The sequence below is a fragment of the Microtus ochrogaster genome, chromosome 5 (genome assembly GCF_000317375.1).
Source record: "Microtus ochrogaster isolate Prairie Vole_2 chromosome 5, MicOch1.0, whole genome shotgun sequence".
In the NCBI taxonomy this organism is placed as follows: domain Eukaryota; kingdom Metazoa; phylum Chordata; class Mammalia; order Rodentia; family Cricetidae; genus Microtus; species Microtus ochrogaster.
The window spans coordinates 80,443,440-80,459,746 of record NC_022012.1 but is presented as its reverse complement, the minus strand read 5'-3'; the positions used below and the strand labels follow the sequence as shown (position 1 = coordinate 80,459,746).

The 16,307-nt window shown below is 53.4% G+C and overlaps 4 protein-coding genes across 5 annotated transcripts in view; 2 read left to right on the top strand and 2 right to left on the bottom strand.

Annotated features, from left to right (window-relative positions):
• Sema3b (semaphorin 3B) overlaps positions 1–3,294 on the top strand; it is a 12,197-nt gene extending 8,903 nt beyond the window's left edge. Inside the window, exons 15-20 of the mRNA XM_026778898.1 lie at positions 274–365; positions 446–487; positions 702–859; positions 977–1,032; positions 1,120–1,259; positions 1,640–3,294. Coding sequence (XP_026634699.1) covers positions 274–365; positions 446–487; positions 702–859; positions 977–1,032; positions 1,120–1,259; positions 1,640–2,062 — 911 coding nt within the window. The 3' untranslated portion in view covers positions 2,063–3,294. The remainder of the gene's footprint in view (positions 1–273; positions 366–445; positions 488–701; positions 860–976; positions 1,033–1,119; positions 1,260–1,639) is intronic.
• Positions 3,295–3,963: 669 nt separating this feature from the next.
• Positions 3,964–7,736, top strand: Lsmem2 (leucine rich single-pass membrane protein 2; the record flags this gene model as incomplete). The annotated part of the gene is made up of 4 exons (XM_005348193.1): positions 3,964–3,994; positions 7,082–7,192; positions 7,264–7,449; positions 7,603–7,736. Coding segments are annotated over 4 exons (462 nt in total), but the record flags the coding sequence as incomplete, so codon positions are not given.
• A 501-nt stretch (positions 7,737–8,237) lies between these two features.
• Ifrd2 (interferon related developmental regulator 2) lies at positions 8,238–13,312 on the bottom strand. Its single transcript, XM_005347856.3, has 11 exons — positions 13,048–13,312; positions 11,074–11,193; positions 10,902–10,986; positions 10,651–10,775; positions 10,411–10,568; positions 10,210–10,260; positions 9,943–10,121; positions 9,753–9,858; positions 9,350–9,487; positions 8,881–9,105; positions 8,238–8,756 (listed from the first exon to the last, which is right to left on the bottom strand). Exons 1-11 carry the CDS (start codon positions 13,103–13,105, stop codon positions 8,676–8,678), a joined length of 1,326 nt encoding a protein of 441 aa, XP_005347913.1. The 5' UTR covers positions 13,106–13,312; the 3' UTR covers positions 8,238–8,675.
• A 352-nt stretch (positions 13,313–13,664) lies between these two features.
• Positions 13,665–16,027, bottom strand: Hyal3 (hyaluronidase 3). Of its 2 annotated transcripts, XM_026779357.1 has the most exons (4): positions 15,894–16,027; positions 15,121–15,362; positions 14,489–14,578; positions 13,665–14,384 (listed from the first exon to the last, which is right to left on the bottom strand). In XM_026779357.1, exons 1-4 carry the CDS (start codon positions 16,009–16,011, stop codon positions 14,115–14,117), a joined length of 720 nt encoding a protein of 239 aa, XP_026635158.1. In that variant the 5' UTR covers positions 16,012–16,027; the 3' UTR covers positions 13,665–14,114. The 2 variants fall into 2 exon arrangements, with proteins under 2 accessions (XP_026635158.1, XP_005347912.1); XM_005347855.3 differs by having other exon boundaries at positions 15,121–16,027.
• Between the last annotated feature and the right edge of the window lie 280 nt (positions 16,028–16,307).

Genomic DNA, 16,307 nt, shown 5'->3' with positions numbered 1-16,307 from the left:
CACGCTCTGCTTTATGTATTTCTGGGAAGTGAACTCAGGACCTCTGGAAGAGCAGCCAGTGGTCTTAACCACTGAGCCATCTCTCCAGCCCCCCCCCCTTCAGCTTTTTATCAGCTGCCTTAGGCTGGCAAGGTGCAACAGCAAACACATCTTTACATAATTAAACAATGTAACACACCTTTGCCCAGTTAAAATAATAACCACAGCACTCAGGTGGGCACTGCACCTGCTTGTCAGGGAAAAGCAAGTCCCTCCCTCTTCTCATTTCCACAGATGTGGGCACAGTGCTGAAAGTGATCTCAGTCCCCAAGGGCAGCCGACCTAACTCTGAGGGACTTCTCCTGGAAGAGCTGCAGGTGTTCGAGGTGAGGCTTCATCTCCAGTCACTCTAGGATACATCACCCCAACTCATTAAACACTGATCCCATGTCCTGCCTCCTTTCAGGACTCTGCCACCATCACCAGCATGCAAATCTCCTCTAAAAGGGTGAGTAACTGAACTCTGAGGAGCACCACCAGCCAGCACCCCATTTGTCTCGCTTCTCCTTAGTCTTCACAGCCCAGAGTTCAGGAATAGCTTGTGCTTTGCTAGACAATGCGACCTCAGTGTTCGCATCCGTCAAGTGGGTAGAAGGCTGCCTGACGGAAGGGAGCCAGGTAAGGGCTACCCTCAATCAGACTGGAGTTCTTGTGCCCTCTAGCACCAGCTCTACGTAGCATCGCCGAGTGCGGTGGCCCAGATTGCATTGCATCGCTGCACTACCCTAGGCCGCGCCTGCGCAGAATGCTGCCTGGCCCGTGACCCTTACTGTGCTTGGGATGGATCAGCCTGCACACGCTTCCAGCCTACTGCCAAGAGGTGGGCTGGCATGGAGTCTGGATTGGGCCACTGTGGGGGGGAGAGGCGGGGGGGTCGGGTCACTACCTGCTTTGCCACCAGCTGAGAAGGGGTCACAGGTTTTAATATCTCCCTCAGGCGGTTCCGGAGGCAAGACATAAGGAATGGTGACCCTAGCACCCTGTGCTCTGGGGGTGAGTACCTCATCAGCTCCTACACTCAGGCCTTGAAATTGCCACACCCAGCCCTACCTTGTCTGAATTTTGCCCTCTTGTCTCAAGACTCCTCCCACCCTGCGCTGTTGGAGCGGAAGGTCTTAGGCGTGGAGAACGGCAGTGCCTTTCTGGAGTGTGAGCCCCGCTCGCTACAGGCGCAAGTGGAGTGGACCTTCCATCGTGCAGGGGAGGTGGCTCACACCCAGGTGTGCCTCCCTCCACCCTTCCTAACCAGGCCCATCTAAGAGAAGCCATGCCCTGCCCAACGAGGCCTGTGACTTGTACCTCACAGGAGTCCAGTTCAATGAGGCCCTGCAGTCAGATTCCTTACCTGTTCAGTCCTTAGTTGAACTCCACAGCCCAGTGATGCCCCCACTGTGTCCAACTAGACTCCTGACCCACCCACTACCTTAGCCCACTGAGGTTTCCTGTCTCCCTCAACCCGCATTCAGGTGACCCCTCTCACCCATCCTAAGGCTTCCTATCCCTGCGCACCTAGCCTTAAGTGAGTATGGGCCACCATCTATGATTCCCATCCAACTTTGGCCCCAAATGACCCTTTGCTTCTGTGCCTGTCCCCACACAGGTGCTGGCCGAGGAGCGACTTGAGCGGACAGCCCGGGGGCTGCTGCTGCATAGGCTGCGGCGCCAGGACTCCGGCGTGTATCTGTGTGTCGCGGTCGAACAAGGTTTTTCACGGCCACTGTGTCGCCTGGTGCTACACGTGCTAAGTGCGGTGCAGGCCGAAAGACTGGCACGGGCTGAGGAGGCAGCAGCCCCTGCACCCCCAGGCCCTAAACTCTGGTACCGAGACTTCCTGCAGCTGGTGGAGCCGGGCGGCGGTGGAGGGGCAAACTCCCTGCGAATGTGCCGCCCGCAGCCTGGGCCCCGCCCGCAGCCTGGACCCCACTCTGTGGCAGCAGAGTCACGTCGGAAGGGTCGCAACAGGCGGATGCATGCCTCTGAGCTGCGTGCTGAGCGTGGGCCACGTAGTGCAGCACACTGGTGACTGGGATGTCCCCACACAGGGGACCAGGCTGGATTTGACACTCAGAAGAGGGGGCAAACGCCAGAAAGACATAAGCGTTGTGGCTGGGGCACACTGAGGTCCTTGGGCCAATAGAGAGACACCTAACTCATAATACATAGGCCCTGGCCAAAGGGTAGCCGAGCCAGCTAAGTTGTTAACAAGATAACCCGCGAATGTAGCCTCAGAAGAGTAGTCCAGGCTTAATTCAGGTTCTAGCCTGCAGAGAGGGGACAGAGAAGTGGGGTTCCATATTAGACCAGGGCCAGAGAACTGTCTTGAGTACCTGCCCTGGGGGAAGCATTCTTTCTTGGGCAGTGAGCAGAAAGCTATGAATTAGGCTGTTGGGATCCAGGTGAGGCAGGCCAACTGTACTAAAGTAATGCAATAAACACTTCATCAGCTGACGTTGGATTGGCCCCAGCAGATAACAGGTAGTCCTTGACCTTGCTGGGAGCCACGGGTGTCGTCCTAGCAGTCCAAAGGCCTAAATTTTTCTCATCTTAAATTGCCATTCTGCAGGGTGGTGGTGGCACTTACCTTTAATCCCAGCACTCTGGAGGCAGAGGCAGGCAGTTCTCTGTGAGTTCGAGGCCAGTCTGGTCTACAGAGCTAGTTCCAGGTCAGCCAGGGCTACACAGAGAAACCCTGTCTCGAAGGGGAAAAAAATTTGCTGTAGTGAAGATCCAAAGTGGTATTAGATGATCCAGCTGGCTCCAGGGGGTGCTGACATGCGCAGTGCATTCTCCAACTATTAATGGCAGGGCTAAGCTCTCTGATGGAAAAACAAACAGTACTGGATGTTGTGGGCAAGAATGTGTGCAGAACTCACTGAAGGGCTGACACTTGAGCTGAAAGATAAGAAGGAACCAGTCACAGGATGTCTGGTGGCAGAACATTCCAGGATGGAAGAACCAGTCCAAAGCCTTGGCGTGGGGAACAAACCTGCCAAGTCTGGGGAACATCAAGGAGCCTAATACGATAGTGTGACGTGAGATGGATTCAGGATGTTTTGGAAGGTAGACCCCCCCCCCCCAGCCTTGCTTTGCACAGTCGAGAAGAAGCAGAACACAGTTCATTTGCACACAGACTAAGGCCTGGAAACTGGACCAGCTTCCTTCCCTCCATAGTGAGCAATGTACATCCTCACTTGCCCCCCCATGTGGCCTGTTAAGCCCTTGTGGAGAGGAGGGAGAGGGAGGATCAAGACTACTTTGTGCTAAATCCTTTAGTCATGTCTCTGCGTTTTTTATTCGCAGTACTCTTGGCTAGGACCCCTTGCTCCTGTTTTACACTCTCAAGGTTCTCTTTACCTAAGGCTAGTTTAATACTAGAAATACCAACTTCATCCCAGTCTGTCCACTGGTCAGCATGGGTGCTCACTCGTGGGGCTGCTGGATCCCTATGGCTTGTGCGTCATTGTCCACCACCCCCACTAGCTGGTCCTAGCTGGTCACACGGGCGGGTGCTGGAAGGAGATGGCTGGGCTGTGGGAGGGACGGCTGAGTGGAGACGTGCAGGCTTTCTTTCCTCATAGCCACATGGCACATGCTGCATGCCGGCCTTCTGGATGAAGGCCCCAAAGCCTATGTGCGTATAGAGTTGGTATGGCCTTCAGTTCCCTGGGTCCGTGTGCTAGCTGACGCTTGCTCCTGGCTGAGCCCCATCCCCAAGCAGGTAGTCTAGGCCGACCCATCTGGGTCACTCTGCCCCTTTTCATGGCTCAGAGATGCCCCCTCTAAATATAGCCCAGGGAAGTGAGCTCAGGCCTATTTTAAGACCAAATTGGGAGGCCGGGAGGCCTTTCCCAGGATCCCAAAGGAGTCACTGCTGTCTTTGTCCAGTTCTGTTACTGGGCACTCTCATCGGGCCCCTGACTACCTATCAACGCCATGCCTGAGGAGACCCAAGAAGGTAGGAGAGGGTAGCCATGAGGGAGGGCAGGGCTCTGGACCCAGTGCCCTATGGAGAAGCCCTCATTGCCTTGAGTAGTTTTTCCACATCCTGTTCTAGGGACCTACCCCTTTGCATTGATGAAGAATGGGTCCGTCATACTTAGAGCTCCTCCCTTTCTCAGGTCCTGACTCAGTTTCCCCTGCTACGGGCCGTGGGGAGGGATTTGCAGCTCTCACTTCAGAATGGGTACTATAGGCTTTATCCAAGTGGGTGTGGGCATCTGGGGAGCTGCCAAGCAGTTCAGCTCTTCCTTCAGCAAAAGAAGCAGGAACTGGGGCGCAAAGTGGTTCCAGGAAGCATTTCAACATCTGGCCCAGGGACTAGGAAGTTGCCAGGCCTCCGGTCTGCCCTACCTTGGGTTTAAATACCCTAAACTGGAGCGTCTCAGCCTAGTCGAGACTGACACTCTGCCAGTCAAATGCCTTTACCTGCTAAGCCATCTGTGGTCCTCCGTACTTTATACTGCAGAGAAAGGGCCTGCCTTCTACTAAGGGGGGATGATTTAACTGTAACATCTACCATGTATTTTTTTTTCTGTAGCAATACAATATGCTCAAATATAAAGTGCCAAGGGGGGGTCTTAATGTGACCTGAGTCCATCAGCCAGGCCTAAGGACCGAGAGCATCTGTTTTTGTTTGAATTGCTTGTGAGCTTGTCAAGGGGTAGCTTCAAGCACATTAGCGGGCCCAAATTTCCCTTACCCAGTGTCCTGCCACAACTGTTACTAGCCCCCCCTGCCCCCGCAGCATCTGAAGTTCTGGTGGAGCAGAACTAAAACAAAACAAAACAAAACCCAATAGAAGGCATTGGCGGTGCACACTTGGGAGGCAGAGGCAGGAGAACCTCTGAGTTCAAGGCCAGCCTGCTCTACATAACGAGTTCTAGGCTAGCCAGTGCTACATAGTGACACCCTGTTTCAAAATAATGAATATCCAGTCACATAACACCAGGAGAAAGTGTAGTTATAGTTACTTAGAAATTATAAATATTTTGATAGTAACTGGAAGGCTGAAGAGGAGAGATAACTTGAGTTAACCAGGAACTCAAGACCAGTCTGGGAACTTTCTGAGCCCATTTCAAACAAAAGGGGAAGGAGGAAGAGATTAGAAACATTTGCTGTGATTAAAAACATTTGCTGCGGGCTGGGCGGTGGTGGCGCACGCCTTTAATCCCAGCACTCGGGAGGCAGAAGCAGGCGGATCTCTGTGAGTTCGAGGCCAGCCTCGGCTACAAGAGCTAGTGCCAGGACAGGCTCCAAAACTACAGAGAAACCCTGTCTCGAAAAACTAAAAAACAAACAAACAAACAAAAAAAAAAACAAAAACGAAAAAAAAACATTTGCTGCATAACCTTGAAGATTGGAGTTTGTGGTGGCTCACGCCTTCCCTTTAATCACAGCCAGCACTCAGTAGGTAGAGGCAGGAGGATCTCTGTGAGTTCGAGGCCAGCCTGGTTTACAGAGAGCTGGAGAAACCCGTCTTTAAAAACCAAAACCAAAAAACAAGAGTTCAGATCTTAGTACCCACCCATATAACAAGCTAGGTGTGGTCTTGTGTACCTTATAACTCCGGTGCTGTGTATACTGGGAAGTGGAGGATCGCTGGGGCTTCCTGGTTGCCAGCTTCCCTAATCAAAAAAGCAAAACCTGATCTCCAGCCTCATGAAGAGACCCTGCCTCAAAGGAATAAGGCAGAGAATAGACAAGGACACCCAAGGTCCTCCTCTGCTCTCTACACGTCTGCACAAGGGCCTAAACACAAGTGGGTATCCACTACACACACACCACTAACACAACACAAAGCCAGTATAGTGATACACACATGAAATACCAATAATGGGTAGGCTGAGGCAAGAGAATTTTGAGGGTAAGCCCATCCTACCATAGGCTACTTGATGAGTTCCAAGCCAGCAAAGGTCACATAGTGAGACACTATCTCAAAAACAAAATCTGAATAAAACCATTAGGGAACCATAGAGTCAGTGACTAGATGGGCAGAACCTGTGGAAGGGTAATTGACACTCATTATTCAGGACCCCTAGGCAAAGTCAAGCTGTTTCTCATCTCTCAAGTTAGCAAATATGTCAAGGTCTGCACATCCAGAGTCTGGTCTAACTCAGAAAAAACTTGCAAGCACGGAGGACCTGAGTTCATTTCTTGGGAGCCTGTGACATGCTCACAAGCAAAAGTCAGCAAAAGGCGGACTGTAGGTCATCTCAGCTCTGGTGAGGTGGAGACAGAAGGGGGGGGGGTCTGCAGTTAGTGAGCCTGGCCTGTTGAGTTCCTGTGCCAGGTCTGAGACCTCTGGCTTCCACGAGCACACGCATCCATTTTCCCCCCAGCGGGATGCCTACTGGTGATGCTGTACTGCTGGGCTCTGGACCGGATTTCAGAAGACAGGCTAACGACAGCTTTACAGTCTGTCCTCAGGCCCAGTGACTCCACTTCTGAGAATTGTCCTCAATGACTTTCAGGAAAGTGGGGAAAACCTTCATATTTAATCATTGATGTCCTGACCAAAAAAAAAAAAAAAATCATTGATGTCCTGGGGGTTAATTTCCAAAGGGAATTGGAAACAACCTAAATGCCCAGATAACCTCAGAGGGAGGCTGGAAGGAGTCCTCAGATTTATATGAAACTGTTAAGAAAAAACGGGGCTCCCGCAGTGCTGTTGAGTGAAAACAGCAGGGCTCCCGAACCACAGTCAGGAAGGCAGTTGCTTTGCCTAGGAGTAGGTGCCATATCATCAGGTCAGAACCGATGGCAAACTCGCTGTTGCCGTGGGCTTAGGTTGGTGAACTACTTGCTGGTAGTGAATAGGCGGAGGAATGCCTGACCATGAACATGGGAACATGTCAAGACCCCTATACACGGACTAGGCCTTTGGAACCCTGCATCAAAACTGAGTCCTTCCTGAACTTGTAGGGAATTTGGAACCAAAGGCCACTGGTGTAGTTTCCATATGTCCCAAGTCCCTGCAGCCTGAGTTTACCTACACGGTAAGGAGTGACTGGCTTGCTCAAATCAGTCCCACTGCCCCCTACAGACACTGTGTTGCCAATGCAGAACCAGAGGAGCAGGGGAACACTGGCTCCTAACCACGTGCAGGAGGTACGTCTGCACAGAGTGGAGTCCATCAGCGACCTACACAGTGGAGGTAAGGATGCGAAGGGGGGCGGGGATGGATGCTCTGGGTACCACCTTCCTGATAAACCATCTTCCCTGCAGGTTCACTCCAGCCCTATCTGGCTGAAGAGACACAGACGTGGGAAGAGCTTCTGGGTGTCTTGCCGTCATCAATGTGTACCCAAGCTGATTGCAGCCCCATGTGTGGCCGTGGGGGGTTCCTACTGCTATTGGCACTGCTAGTATTCACCTGCCTGGCATTAGCCATCCTGGCTGTCTACCTAAGTGGTAGGGACAAGCAGGGCTGGAAACCCAGGGCACCTGCAAATGCAGCAATAAAGGGTGGGGCAGGGGGTCAGTGGGCAACCCCTGATGCTGGGCTGGTTGGAGATTTGGAATGGCAAGCCTGACAAGGTCCCACAAATGTCTTCCCATCCCCAGTGTTGCAGAGCGAATCCCTGAGGGTCTTGGCACACACACTGCGCACACAAGAGGAGACGCTGCTCAAATTGCGCCTGGCTAGCCTCAGTCAGCTAAGGAGGCTCAACTCCAGCGAAGCTCGGGCACCCAGCTGAGATGCCATTGTATGAGGGGGAGATAAAGGGACCTTTGGCAGGTCTGTTCTCCCACTGATGGCTAGCAACGTCTACACTACTTCCTTGGTGAGATTTCTGTACAAGAGCCTGACGTGACTCAATAGCTTCCGCCTGTCTTGACCTCTTCAGGTTAGGCCTGATCAAGCCTTCTGGTGCCAAGGCTCTCCTTTGGATAGCCAAAGGTCAGAGGATGGGGCACCAGCCGCCTCCTGGCTCCTCCTATGGCCTGTCAGCACCCTTTGGCCACCCCCAGATAGCAGATTCAGAAGTCTAGAAATAGCTGTCCCGCTTGGCCACCCACTCTGCCAGGCCTCCTAGTGGGGGGTCCAGTCTCAGTTCTCAGACAGGCTAGGCTGAGTTGGGGGTGGGGACCATGCAGGCAGACTGCCTTGGAGGGCAAAGATGAAATAGAGATCTAGCTGGGGCCAAGCCTAGGGTGGGAGAGGAGGGGGAAGGCCAGCAAAGGACTCAGGATAAAGGTCACGGGGAACAAGTATGGTTTAATACTCTGTCATTTTTAAAAATCAGCACACACATTCAGTCTAGGTAGCTTTGCCTACCTTATGCCACTGTGGACAGGAGCCAGACCCCACAGGAAGTGGCTCCAGGGGAAAAGGTTTAAAAAATGAAAGGGTCAGTCCTTTCTCACCTGCCCCTCAGCTCTGGGACTGGTGCACATTTGGTTTCACCTGAGACAGGACAGGATGAGGCCATAGCCCCAGGGCTGAGTGCAGATACAGAGGCCAGAGTCTTGAGTGTCCTGAGCCCTTGGCCTCCCATATTTGTCTAGTTTTGGTTTAATCATTAAAAAAAATAATAATAATAAAGTGACAATCACTGGTGGGGACCAGTTCTTGCTCTGTCTTCTGTTAAAAATATGGTAAGGGTATGGGTAGCCTTCTCATTGGCCAGTCTGCTTCACAAGACGTCTGCCCGCTTGTCCCTCGCACGACTCCGGGCCTTGGTCCGGGCTTTGAAGGCTGCAGCATTGTATAGGTGCTGAGGGAGGCAAAGAAGGGAGCCTGGTGAACAGAGAAGGAAAGCTCGGGCTCCTCCCACAGCCAGCTCACAGCTCGAGGCCTCCAAGGAACAGGAGGAAAGATAAAGGTGCCAAGATGCAAACCTTTTCAAAACGTGAAATCTTGCAGGCCTTCAGGGCAGCGGCATCCAGCACCAGCACAGGGCCCAGGCCAAAGATGTCGCGGAGAAGCTCGTTGTTCTGGAGGTGATAGTGCATGCCCGAGCCCAGCACATCCTTGAAGGCTGTGTAGATGCGGTGGCGAGCCCAGGTGTCTATGCAGAGCACTTCCAGTCCAAAGCGGATTGTCTCCTCCTCACAGTCACCACCCTGTAGGTACAAGGCCCATGACAGCACTGGCTAGCATGCCTGGGAGCACTCTCGTGTACTCGTGTGTTGCAGGGAGCGTTGAGACAGGGCTTACATAGCCCTAGCTGTCCTGGAATTCACCATGCCTCTGCCCCTAAGTGAGTGTGTGTGTGTGTGTGGGGGGGGGGGCAGATTATAGGTGTGGAACACCACACCCAACCCTTGGGGACACTTTTTTAAGGAATACTCATGTTCTCACACACACCTCAACGAAGTGCAGCACGGCTCGGAAAATGGAGCGCTGGCGTCGGCGGTCAATCTTGGCACGGTACTTATTGCTGTCAGTGGCTAGAGTACGCAGGGAACCACAGAGCGCCTCCATGTCCTCATAAACAAAGTCCTCCTGTGTGGGAACAATGAGGTGCTGGTAGAAGCGTGAATTCTTCTGGAACTGGACATGGTGCTGCTCTCCTCTGCCTGGCTCCTCTTCTCTCAGCCCTCCTTGGCCTCTCCCCAGCAGTTCAACTCTGCTCAGAATCCCCACTAGAGCACCTAGCATGTTAAGTGTTGGGGTCACCTCCCCTACAAAATGACCCAAGACTGAAGATTTGTGTGTGCATGTGTGCGTGCGTGTGTGTGCACGATGCCAGCAGGTACTTCCCTCGCACCTCAAGGTCCCGGGCAAGCTCAAAGAGCAGAGCGATGGCTTCGCCAGCAGCAATCCGCAGGTTCACACTCTCGCTGGACAAGAGCTGCGGCAGCCGGGGCAGCTGCCTAAGGAAACAGCGAGCTAAGTTCCGGGTAGGGGTTGAGGGTCCCTTCGCAATCCCCCCACTCCCAGTAGGCACCTGTTCCTACCTGTCGAGGATGTGGTTGATGTGGGTACTAGGACAGATGGTGAGCAGCAATGCCCAGGCCTGCAGGGCAGCACAGAGAAGGCCATGTAGGCTGGCAGGGACCAGAGCAGCAGGGGAGCCACTAGAACCACAGGACCAGCTGAAAATACCTTCCAAGCAAGCCAAGCAAGAGACCAGGTCCTAGGAGCACAGGGAGACAGGGGAGGTTCACAGACAGAGTCACTGAGTCCAGCCACTACACCATAACCTATGCCCAAAGTCCACTTACCTGGACATCGGTGGCAGCCACATAACAGCCCAAGCCAAGAGCAGAAGCACACTGTTGGGAAGAGGACAAAGCTAGGCTACCATGGCTCAACAACAGGAACATTACACGAGGCTCAACCTCTTTAGGGCCGGGATTCTCAAGATAGGTAGACCCCGACATCCTGCTCTGGGATGAGGGTCCATGGGGCATGGACATACTCACATGGAGTCGGGCAGCGGGGCTTGCAGTACTGTCACTGAGCACCGAGATTAGCAGCGGTCGCAGGCTATGGAACAGCTCCTCGCCCTTGGGTCCAGGGCCCAGCTGCACACAGAGCAGGCCTAGCACCGCAGCAGCCAGGGCCTGTTCTTCACCCTTTCCTACAGGATGCTTTCCAGTTAGCGCATGCAGCAAGCGTCAACACCTGCCTAGCTAGGGTTCCCCAAGCGCCCAGGACTTGACCTTTCTTAAGGCACTTTTCCAGGGCATCCGCCAGCGTGAGGCTGCGCTCCAGCAAGAAGTCAGGAAGCAGGTGGGAGGCCAGGGCCAGGCGCAGGCTCTCTAGAGCTCCTTGCCGTGTCTTGGCACTGGGAGGGAGATAGAGAAAGGGTTCACATGGGTGATGGCTCCCTTGGTTCCACCTGGCAAAGGCTGAGCGTGCAGAAGCGTGTCAAAGGCCCTGCGCGCAGAAGCTGGCCAGCAGCCAGAGGTACCTCTTGTCAGTGAGGCAGTCCACCGAGTCCTTCAGCTTCTCCTCCAGGTTGTCCTGCTGGCTCTGCTCATCCACAGCCTCCCCACCTGCAAAGTCAGCCGGGTACCACTGAATCCTGTCCTTGCCCAGTGGAGCCCTCGTTGAGTCCCTGTCATACTTCAACCTGCTCTCACCCAGGCAGTCCTCTGCAGTGGTACTGAGCAGGCTGGGACATTCACTGGTGGTACTCCGGGCCTCACTGGCTGCTTCATCCTCGCTGGAACCTGAGTCGCCTTGGGTACTGCTCCTGGCACCTGGGGAACATGAAACTTGCTATCCGACCAGCTTGCATGGATGAGGGCTGACTCAGGGTACCTCGTGTAACTTCATGAATGCTATCCCATTGTAAAGATGAGCAAACCAAGGCCAGGTTAAGCAGCAGAGGGACTTGAATTCGGAAGCGAGGAAAAAGGGGAGGAGGTCTTGCTGGTAGGTGCTAGGCCTACCCAGGGACAACCTGCCAGACTTGGTGAGTGGGGACCCCTGGAGGGTACAGCTGCTTTAAGGATAGTAGGAACCACACAGTGACAGAAGGGACTGGATGAGTCCCACATAGGCCTGTGGCCCGGTTTCAATTATGCTCAAAAGTGAACAAGTAAAAGTTAGGGCTCAGGGTACAATACTGCTTGTCATTAGTAGGGTTACAAGGACTAGTACTGCAACCAGTTACTGAGTGGTTTCTGATGGAATCATGGGGAGGCCCCGTGAGAGGAGCTCCTTGGGTGAGACCTGAGAAGGAAAAGCGCCCCAGGCAGAGACCCAAGGGTCTTATGCTCTCCATTGGGCTATACCCTAGCATCCCCTGTCCCACCCCAATCTTGGCAGAGCTATAGTTTGACCAGTGCCCAGTTTTGAACAACTGACTTGTAAGGGTGCTGCTACAGGCCACCACACTCACTAAGCTACCTATCAACTCTGGGAGCAGAAGCCCAGGTCCCAGTGCATGTGCTGAGCGCTCAGTGTTCCTGAGCTTCCTTTGGTCCATTCCGGGCCCTGAACTTTAGATATAGATATAATGGCTCTTCCTAGCAGTGAAAGACCAGAAGAAGCTCTTGACTGAGCATTGAAAAAGAATATAGGGGACTCCCAAAGTGTCAGTGGGCAGGTACATTCCTGTGTTTGAGTTCTCTCCAGGGCCAAGGACTGGCTTTGAGGCAGAGCTACTTGCTGCAGCAGAGTCCTGGACAGGTTCTGATCTGGTGGCAGTCCCTACTGCTTAGGGACTATTAACATTACTTGCCTCAAGGAAGAAGCTGCGCCCACACCTTGGCTTCTGTTCACCTTTACTCTTACTGTCACTTATCAAAACAGCCCAGACTTCCTTATTTGCTTCGCTGTACTGTGGTCCTTTGGTTGCCAGGCCTTTGCACAACAGGCTCTCTGCCTGGGGCGCTTTTCCTTCTCAGGTCTCACCCAGGAGCTCCTCTCACGGGGCCTCCCCATGATTCCATCAGAAACCACTCAGTAACTGGTTGCAGTACTAGTCCTTGTAACCCTACTAATGACAAGCAGCATTACCTACCCAAGCAGCATTAGTGTGGCAGTCGGATCAAAACTGTGCTTGGCATGCACTTTATCTCAGCAGAATTAACGTGTTTACCGCAACATGACATGCTTCTGGTTGAGGCTGATAAGGAGTCTCAAGATGGACTCATGCTCTTGGACGTCCACCGAGTCTCCAGCCCAAGTGCTAAGGCCTCAGTTATGTACTTTCCCAATCACACTTCACCGGCTTACGGAACAGACGAGGCCTCTCCACCAACTTCCCTGCGCAGTCTAGCAAATGCACTAGTATTTGGCAAAGGGGCTTTTGTCTAGAGTGATTGTTCACCCCCCAGCAGCGATGGGAAAATCTTGGTTCTTAAATGTTGGCCAAATCACCGCTGCGGGCGCGGGATTTCGAAAAACAGCTGGCAATGAGCTCAAGTCGGGCGCACACGTGGCCAATGCCTGCTGAGGCACGTGCGAGCCTTAGCAGAATTCTGGGAGGTTGCACTGGTCTGATCCCGCAAGATTCGCCAACCCAAGACCCTCGGTGACATCCAAGGGGAACCACGAAACACCTCCCACTCACTACTGAACCATTCTACCGGAGCCCCCGGACTCACCTCCTCCACGGCGCTGACCGCCCTTGCGGAGCGCATTGCCCTTACGAGCACGAGGCATTCCTGGAACTAGGAGTCAGGGACACGGTAAGGGGGCGCGGGGTCAGGGACCTGGAGGGCGGGGACTCCAAACCAGCGAAACGCTGGCCGGTGCACCGAGTTGAGACTGGAGAAGACGACAGGAGCCACACGCCGCTCGCGCCACCATCTTCGTGAGGCGCCCCGCCCTGTCAAACGGGTCGCTGGGAAGGTGAGTTCCCCGCCACCCGGTTCAGATCCACATCCACGCGGCCGAAACTACTATCCCCAGGCATCCGCGAACACAGATTAGGGCGGCCCGAGTTGAGCGCAGTGCACGACGGGAATGGTAGTCCATTCTGGAGGCACACCCGCCGACGCCGCTCCAGCTAAACTATGTACCCACAATGCCCTGCGTACCCCCTTTGCCCCTCCTCCTCCCCTTGTCTCCGCGGCGCCTGGGTTGATAGTTAACTCAGTAGTTTCCCTCCTTGCTGGAAGCTTCGCTAGGCCCTTGTAATGGGCCATCAGCATTGAGGCCAGGGTTTGACACTTGGTAGAATAGTGAGGACAGACAAACCTCAAGTAACGAAAAAGTGACTTTATGGATGAGAGTACAAATAATAGCCTATCATTTAACAGGCCTTAGCTTATTTATTTTTTTGGCGAGGGCACATGCGTGCACGTGTATATGCGCGTATGTTGGGAAGAGTGTAGGGGTTGCCTCTCTGCCCCTAGCTATGACTTTTCAGTAGCTGCACTAAGGTACAGAAACAAAGCCCTAGGCAGGCTGGCAACCTTAAATGTCTGGAACTGACTCCCTGAGGCTGCTCTATTGCCTTAAGTCAGATGACCTCAGAGAGCTCTGAACCAGGTTTTATGTTTTTAATTAGGCCCTATCTATTCCTTAGGAATTCTGAGGGGAGGTGTGTTGGTGGAAGTGGCCTATTTACTTGGTAAAGTTCTATTAGCTAAACAAAGCATAAAGGCGAATTTCCCTAGCCTGGGAAAGTGGCGGCAGGGACAAGAACCAAGGGCAGGAACTCCTGACTTTATGTAGCTTCCTTAGGTTCAGGTTTAGGCTCCTGGCAAGTAGGGCCAGCCCAACCCAAGTAACAGCGGCATCTGAAGGACTTCCAAGCTCCAAGACTGTCATCTGGCTTCAGATGCAGAAAGGCTTCCATTTGTCCAGGGTCTCTCCGGGCACAGCGACCATGGCCATGACATCGTTGGTGACTGCAGGCCATGGCAGCCTTTGTCACATTGATCACATAGGGGCCTAAAGTGCCCACTAGGTAGTCATGGAGACGCCAGCACTCCTCCTAAGGAGAGAAGAGATATGTATACATCATTGCTCCTTCTCTGACTCGGCATGGCTTCTCCCTTAACTTAGGACTCCAGCGTGTACACAAGGGGCCATGCTCACCTCAGAGCTGGAGAAGCTCAGGTCTCCCCAGAGAACCACTCCAGTTGCTCCCAGTGCTGCACTCACGCCAATAGTCCTCACCAGGTCATCCTGGGGGCAAAGAACTGTTAAGTCAAAGCTGGGCTGGCCAGATTCCCATCAGGGCCCAACTTCATTGAAGGTACCATTTGATTTACTGCTATGATTGATCTGCCTCTAGATAGGGCCCTTTTGACAGAGCTCTAAGTAATTTCCCAGGGCCTCCAGAGAATAACCGTCCTTAGACCAGATACCCAAAGGATGGATTCTATCTAACCCACTGAGATATCCCAGCACACAGCCATGCCTCCTTACAGCAGGCTGGGATCTTTTTGTTTGTTTTTGAGACAGGGTCTCATTATATAGCTCCAGTCCATCATGGAACTCACTCTGTATACCAGCCTGGCCTCGAACTCAGAGATCTGCTTCCTTCTGCCTCCTAAGTGTTGGGATTAAAGGCATGCGTCACCCCCACCCAGCAGGATAGGAACTTTTTAAAACCTCTAGATCATGACCGCCTTCCCAAGTCCTTTAGGCAATGTCTTCTCTTCAGGTCCTTCTAGAACAGAGCTGTGTCTCTGGACTCAGACCCCTAAACCTCAGCTTTTACTTACCAGAGACAAGAATCTCCCAGAGCTCCGGTGTGTGAGGCGAGCGTAGGCCAGAACAGGTAAAGGATGTGCGTGCCCGGCAAGGGCTACACGGAAGGCCTCCTCTAGGCGGTGTCGGACAAAGGCCTGATGGTAGGCAGGTGGCATTTCGGGTGGGAGATAGATGCTAGGGAAGATGGCGCTAGAGGCGGCCCAGAGCCAATGTAGTTGGTTGTTTCGGCTAACGGTGGCTGCATGGCAGTGGCCTGTATAGTTGGAAGCTGTATTATGCCAGCCATTACCACAGACTGGGTATCGATAAAAACCCCAGAGCCCACGTGGGCGAAGTGTCCGGCCCAGTTGCAGTGTGGACTCCATCAGGGCACGGGCAGCCTGCTCAAAGCTAGTATGGGCTTTGTGGAACTGTTCCTGAGGGCCCATCTGGGGGAACATCTGCTGTGCCCAAGCCCAGGAGGCAGCCTGGTAGACTTGGCGATGGGGACCCCAGTTCCCAGCCCAGAGTGGATACCACTCTTCCCAGTCCAGCACTGCCAAGCCAGCAAAGCTAGACCCGAGGCTGTGGAGGATCTGATGGGCAGCTTGTGCCAAGTGGCGATTTAGTGACATAGCCTGAGGGATACCCCCATTATGGACTGTGCCTCTAGGTCCAAAATAAGGATAAAGACCAAACTGGTTCTTGTAGAAGATGGTGATGTTTTGGCCATGAAAATGCTGGCCATAGTTGGCTACGATGCTGAGGGCATTGAGTGGTAGGTGCACACCAAAGTGGGCCTTACATCTTGCTGAGGGTACATTCCACAGCACAGAAAAGGGACGCTCAGGAACCTGCAGCAAAGACTGGCCATACACCAAGCACAGGGCTACCCCCACCACCAGGGTTAGGCCTAGCTGCATGGTCGTGCCACAAAGATGGAAACCTGCAGGAGAGAGGGGGTATGAGCTTAGAGTCCACAGCCAAGGCCATGCCTTTTGCACGGCAAGGAAAGCTGAAAGCTGGGAAAGCTTCCCAAGTTCCTCCCCTCAAGGGTCAGGACTGGGGGTTAAACATGGCTCCAAAGTGTTCCATGGGTCTCTCAGAGAGGCCATACCCCAAGCATCCTGTGCTTGTCCATCCCTGTTATGGCACCATCATGTTCTCTAAGGCCTCCCCAACTCATGGCTGTCACAAGTCCCCGGCTTTCCCCTGCCTG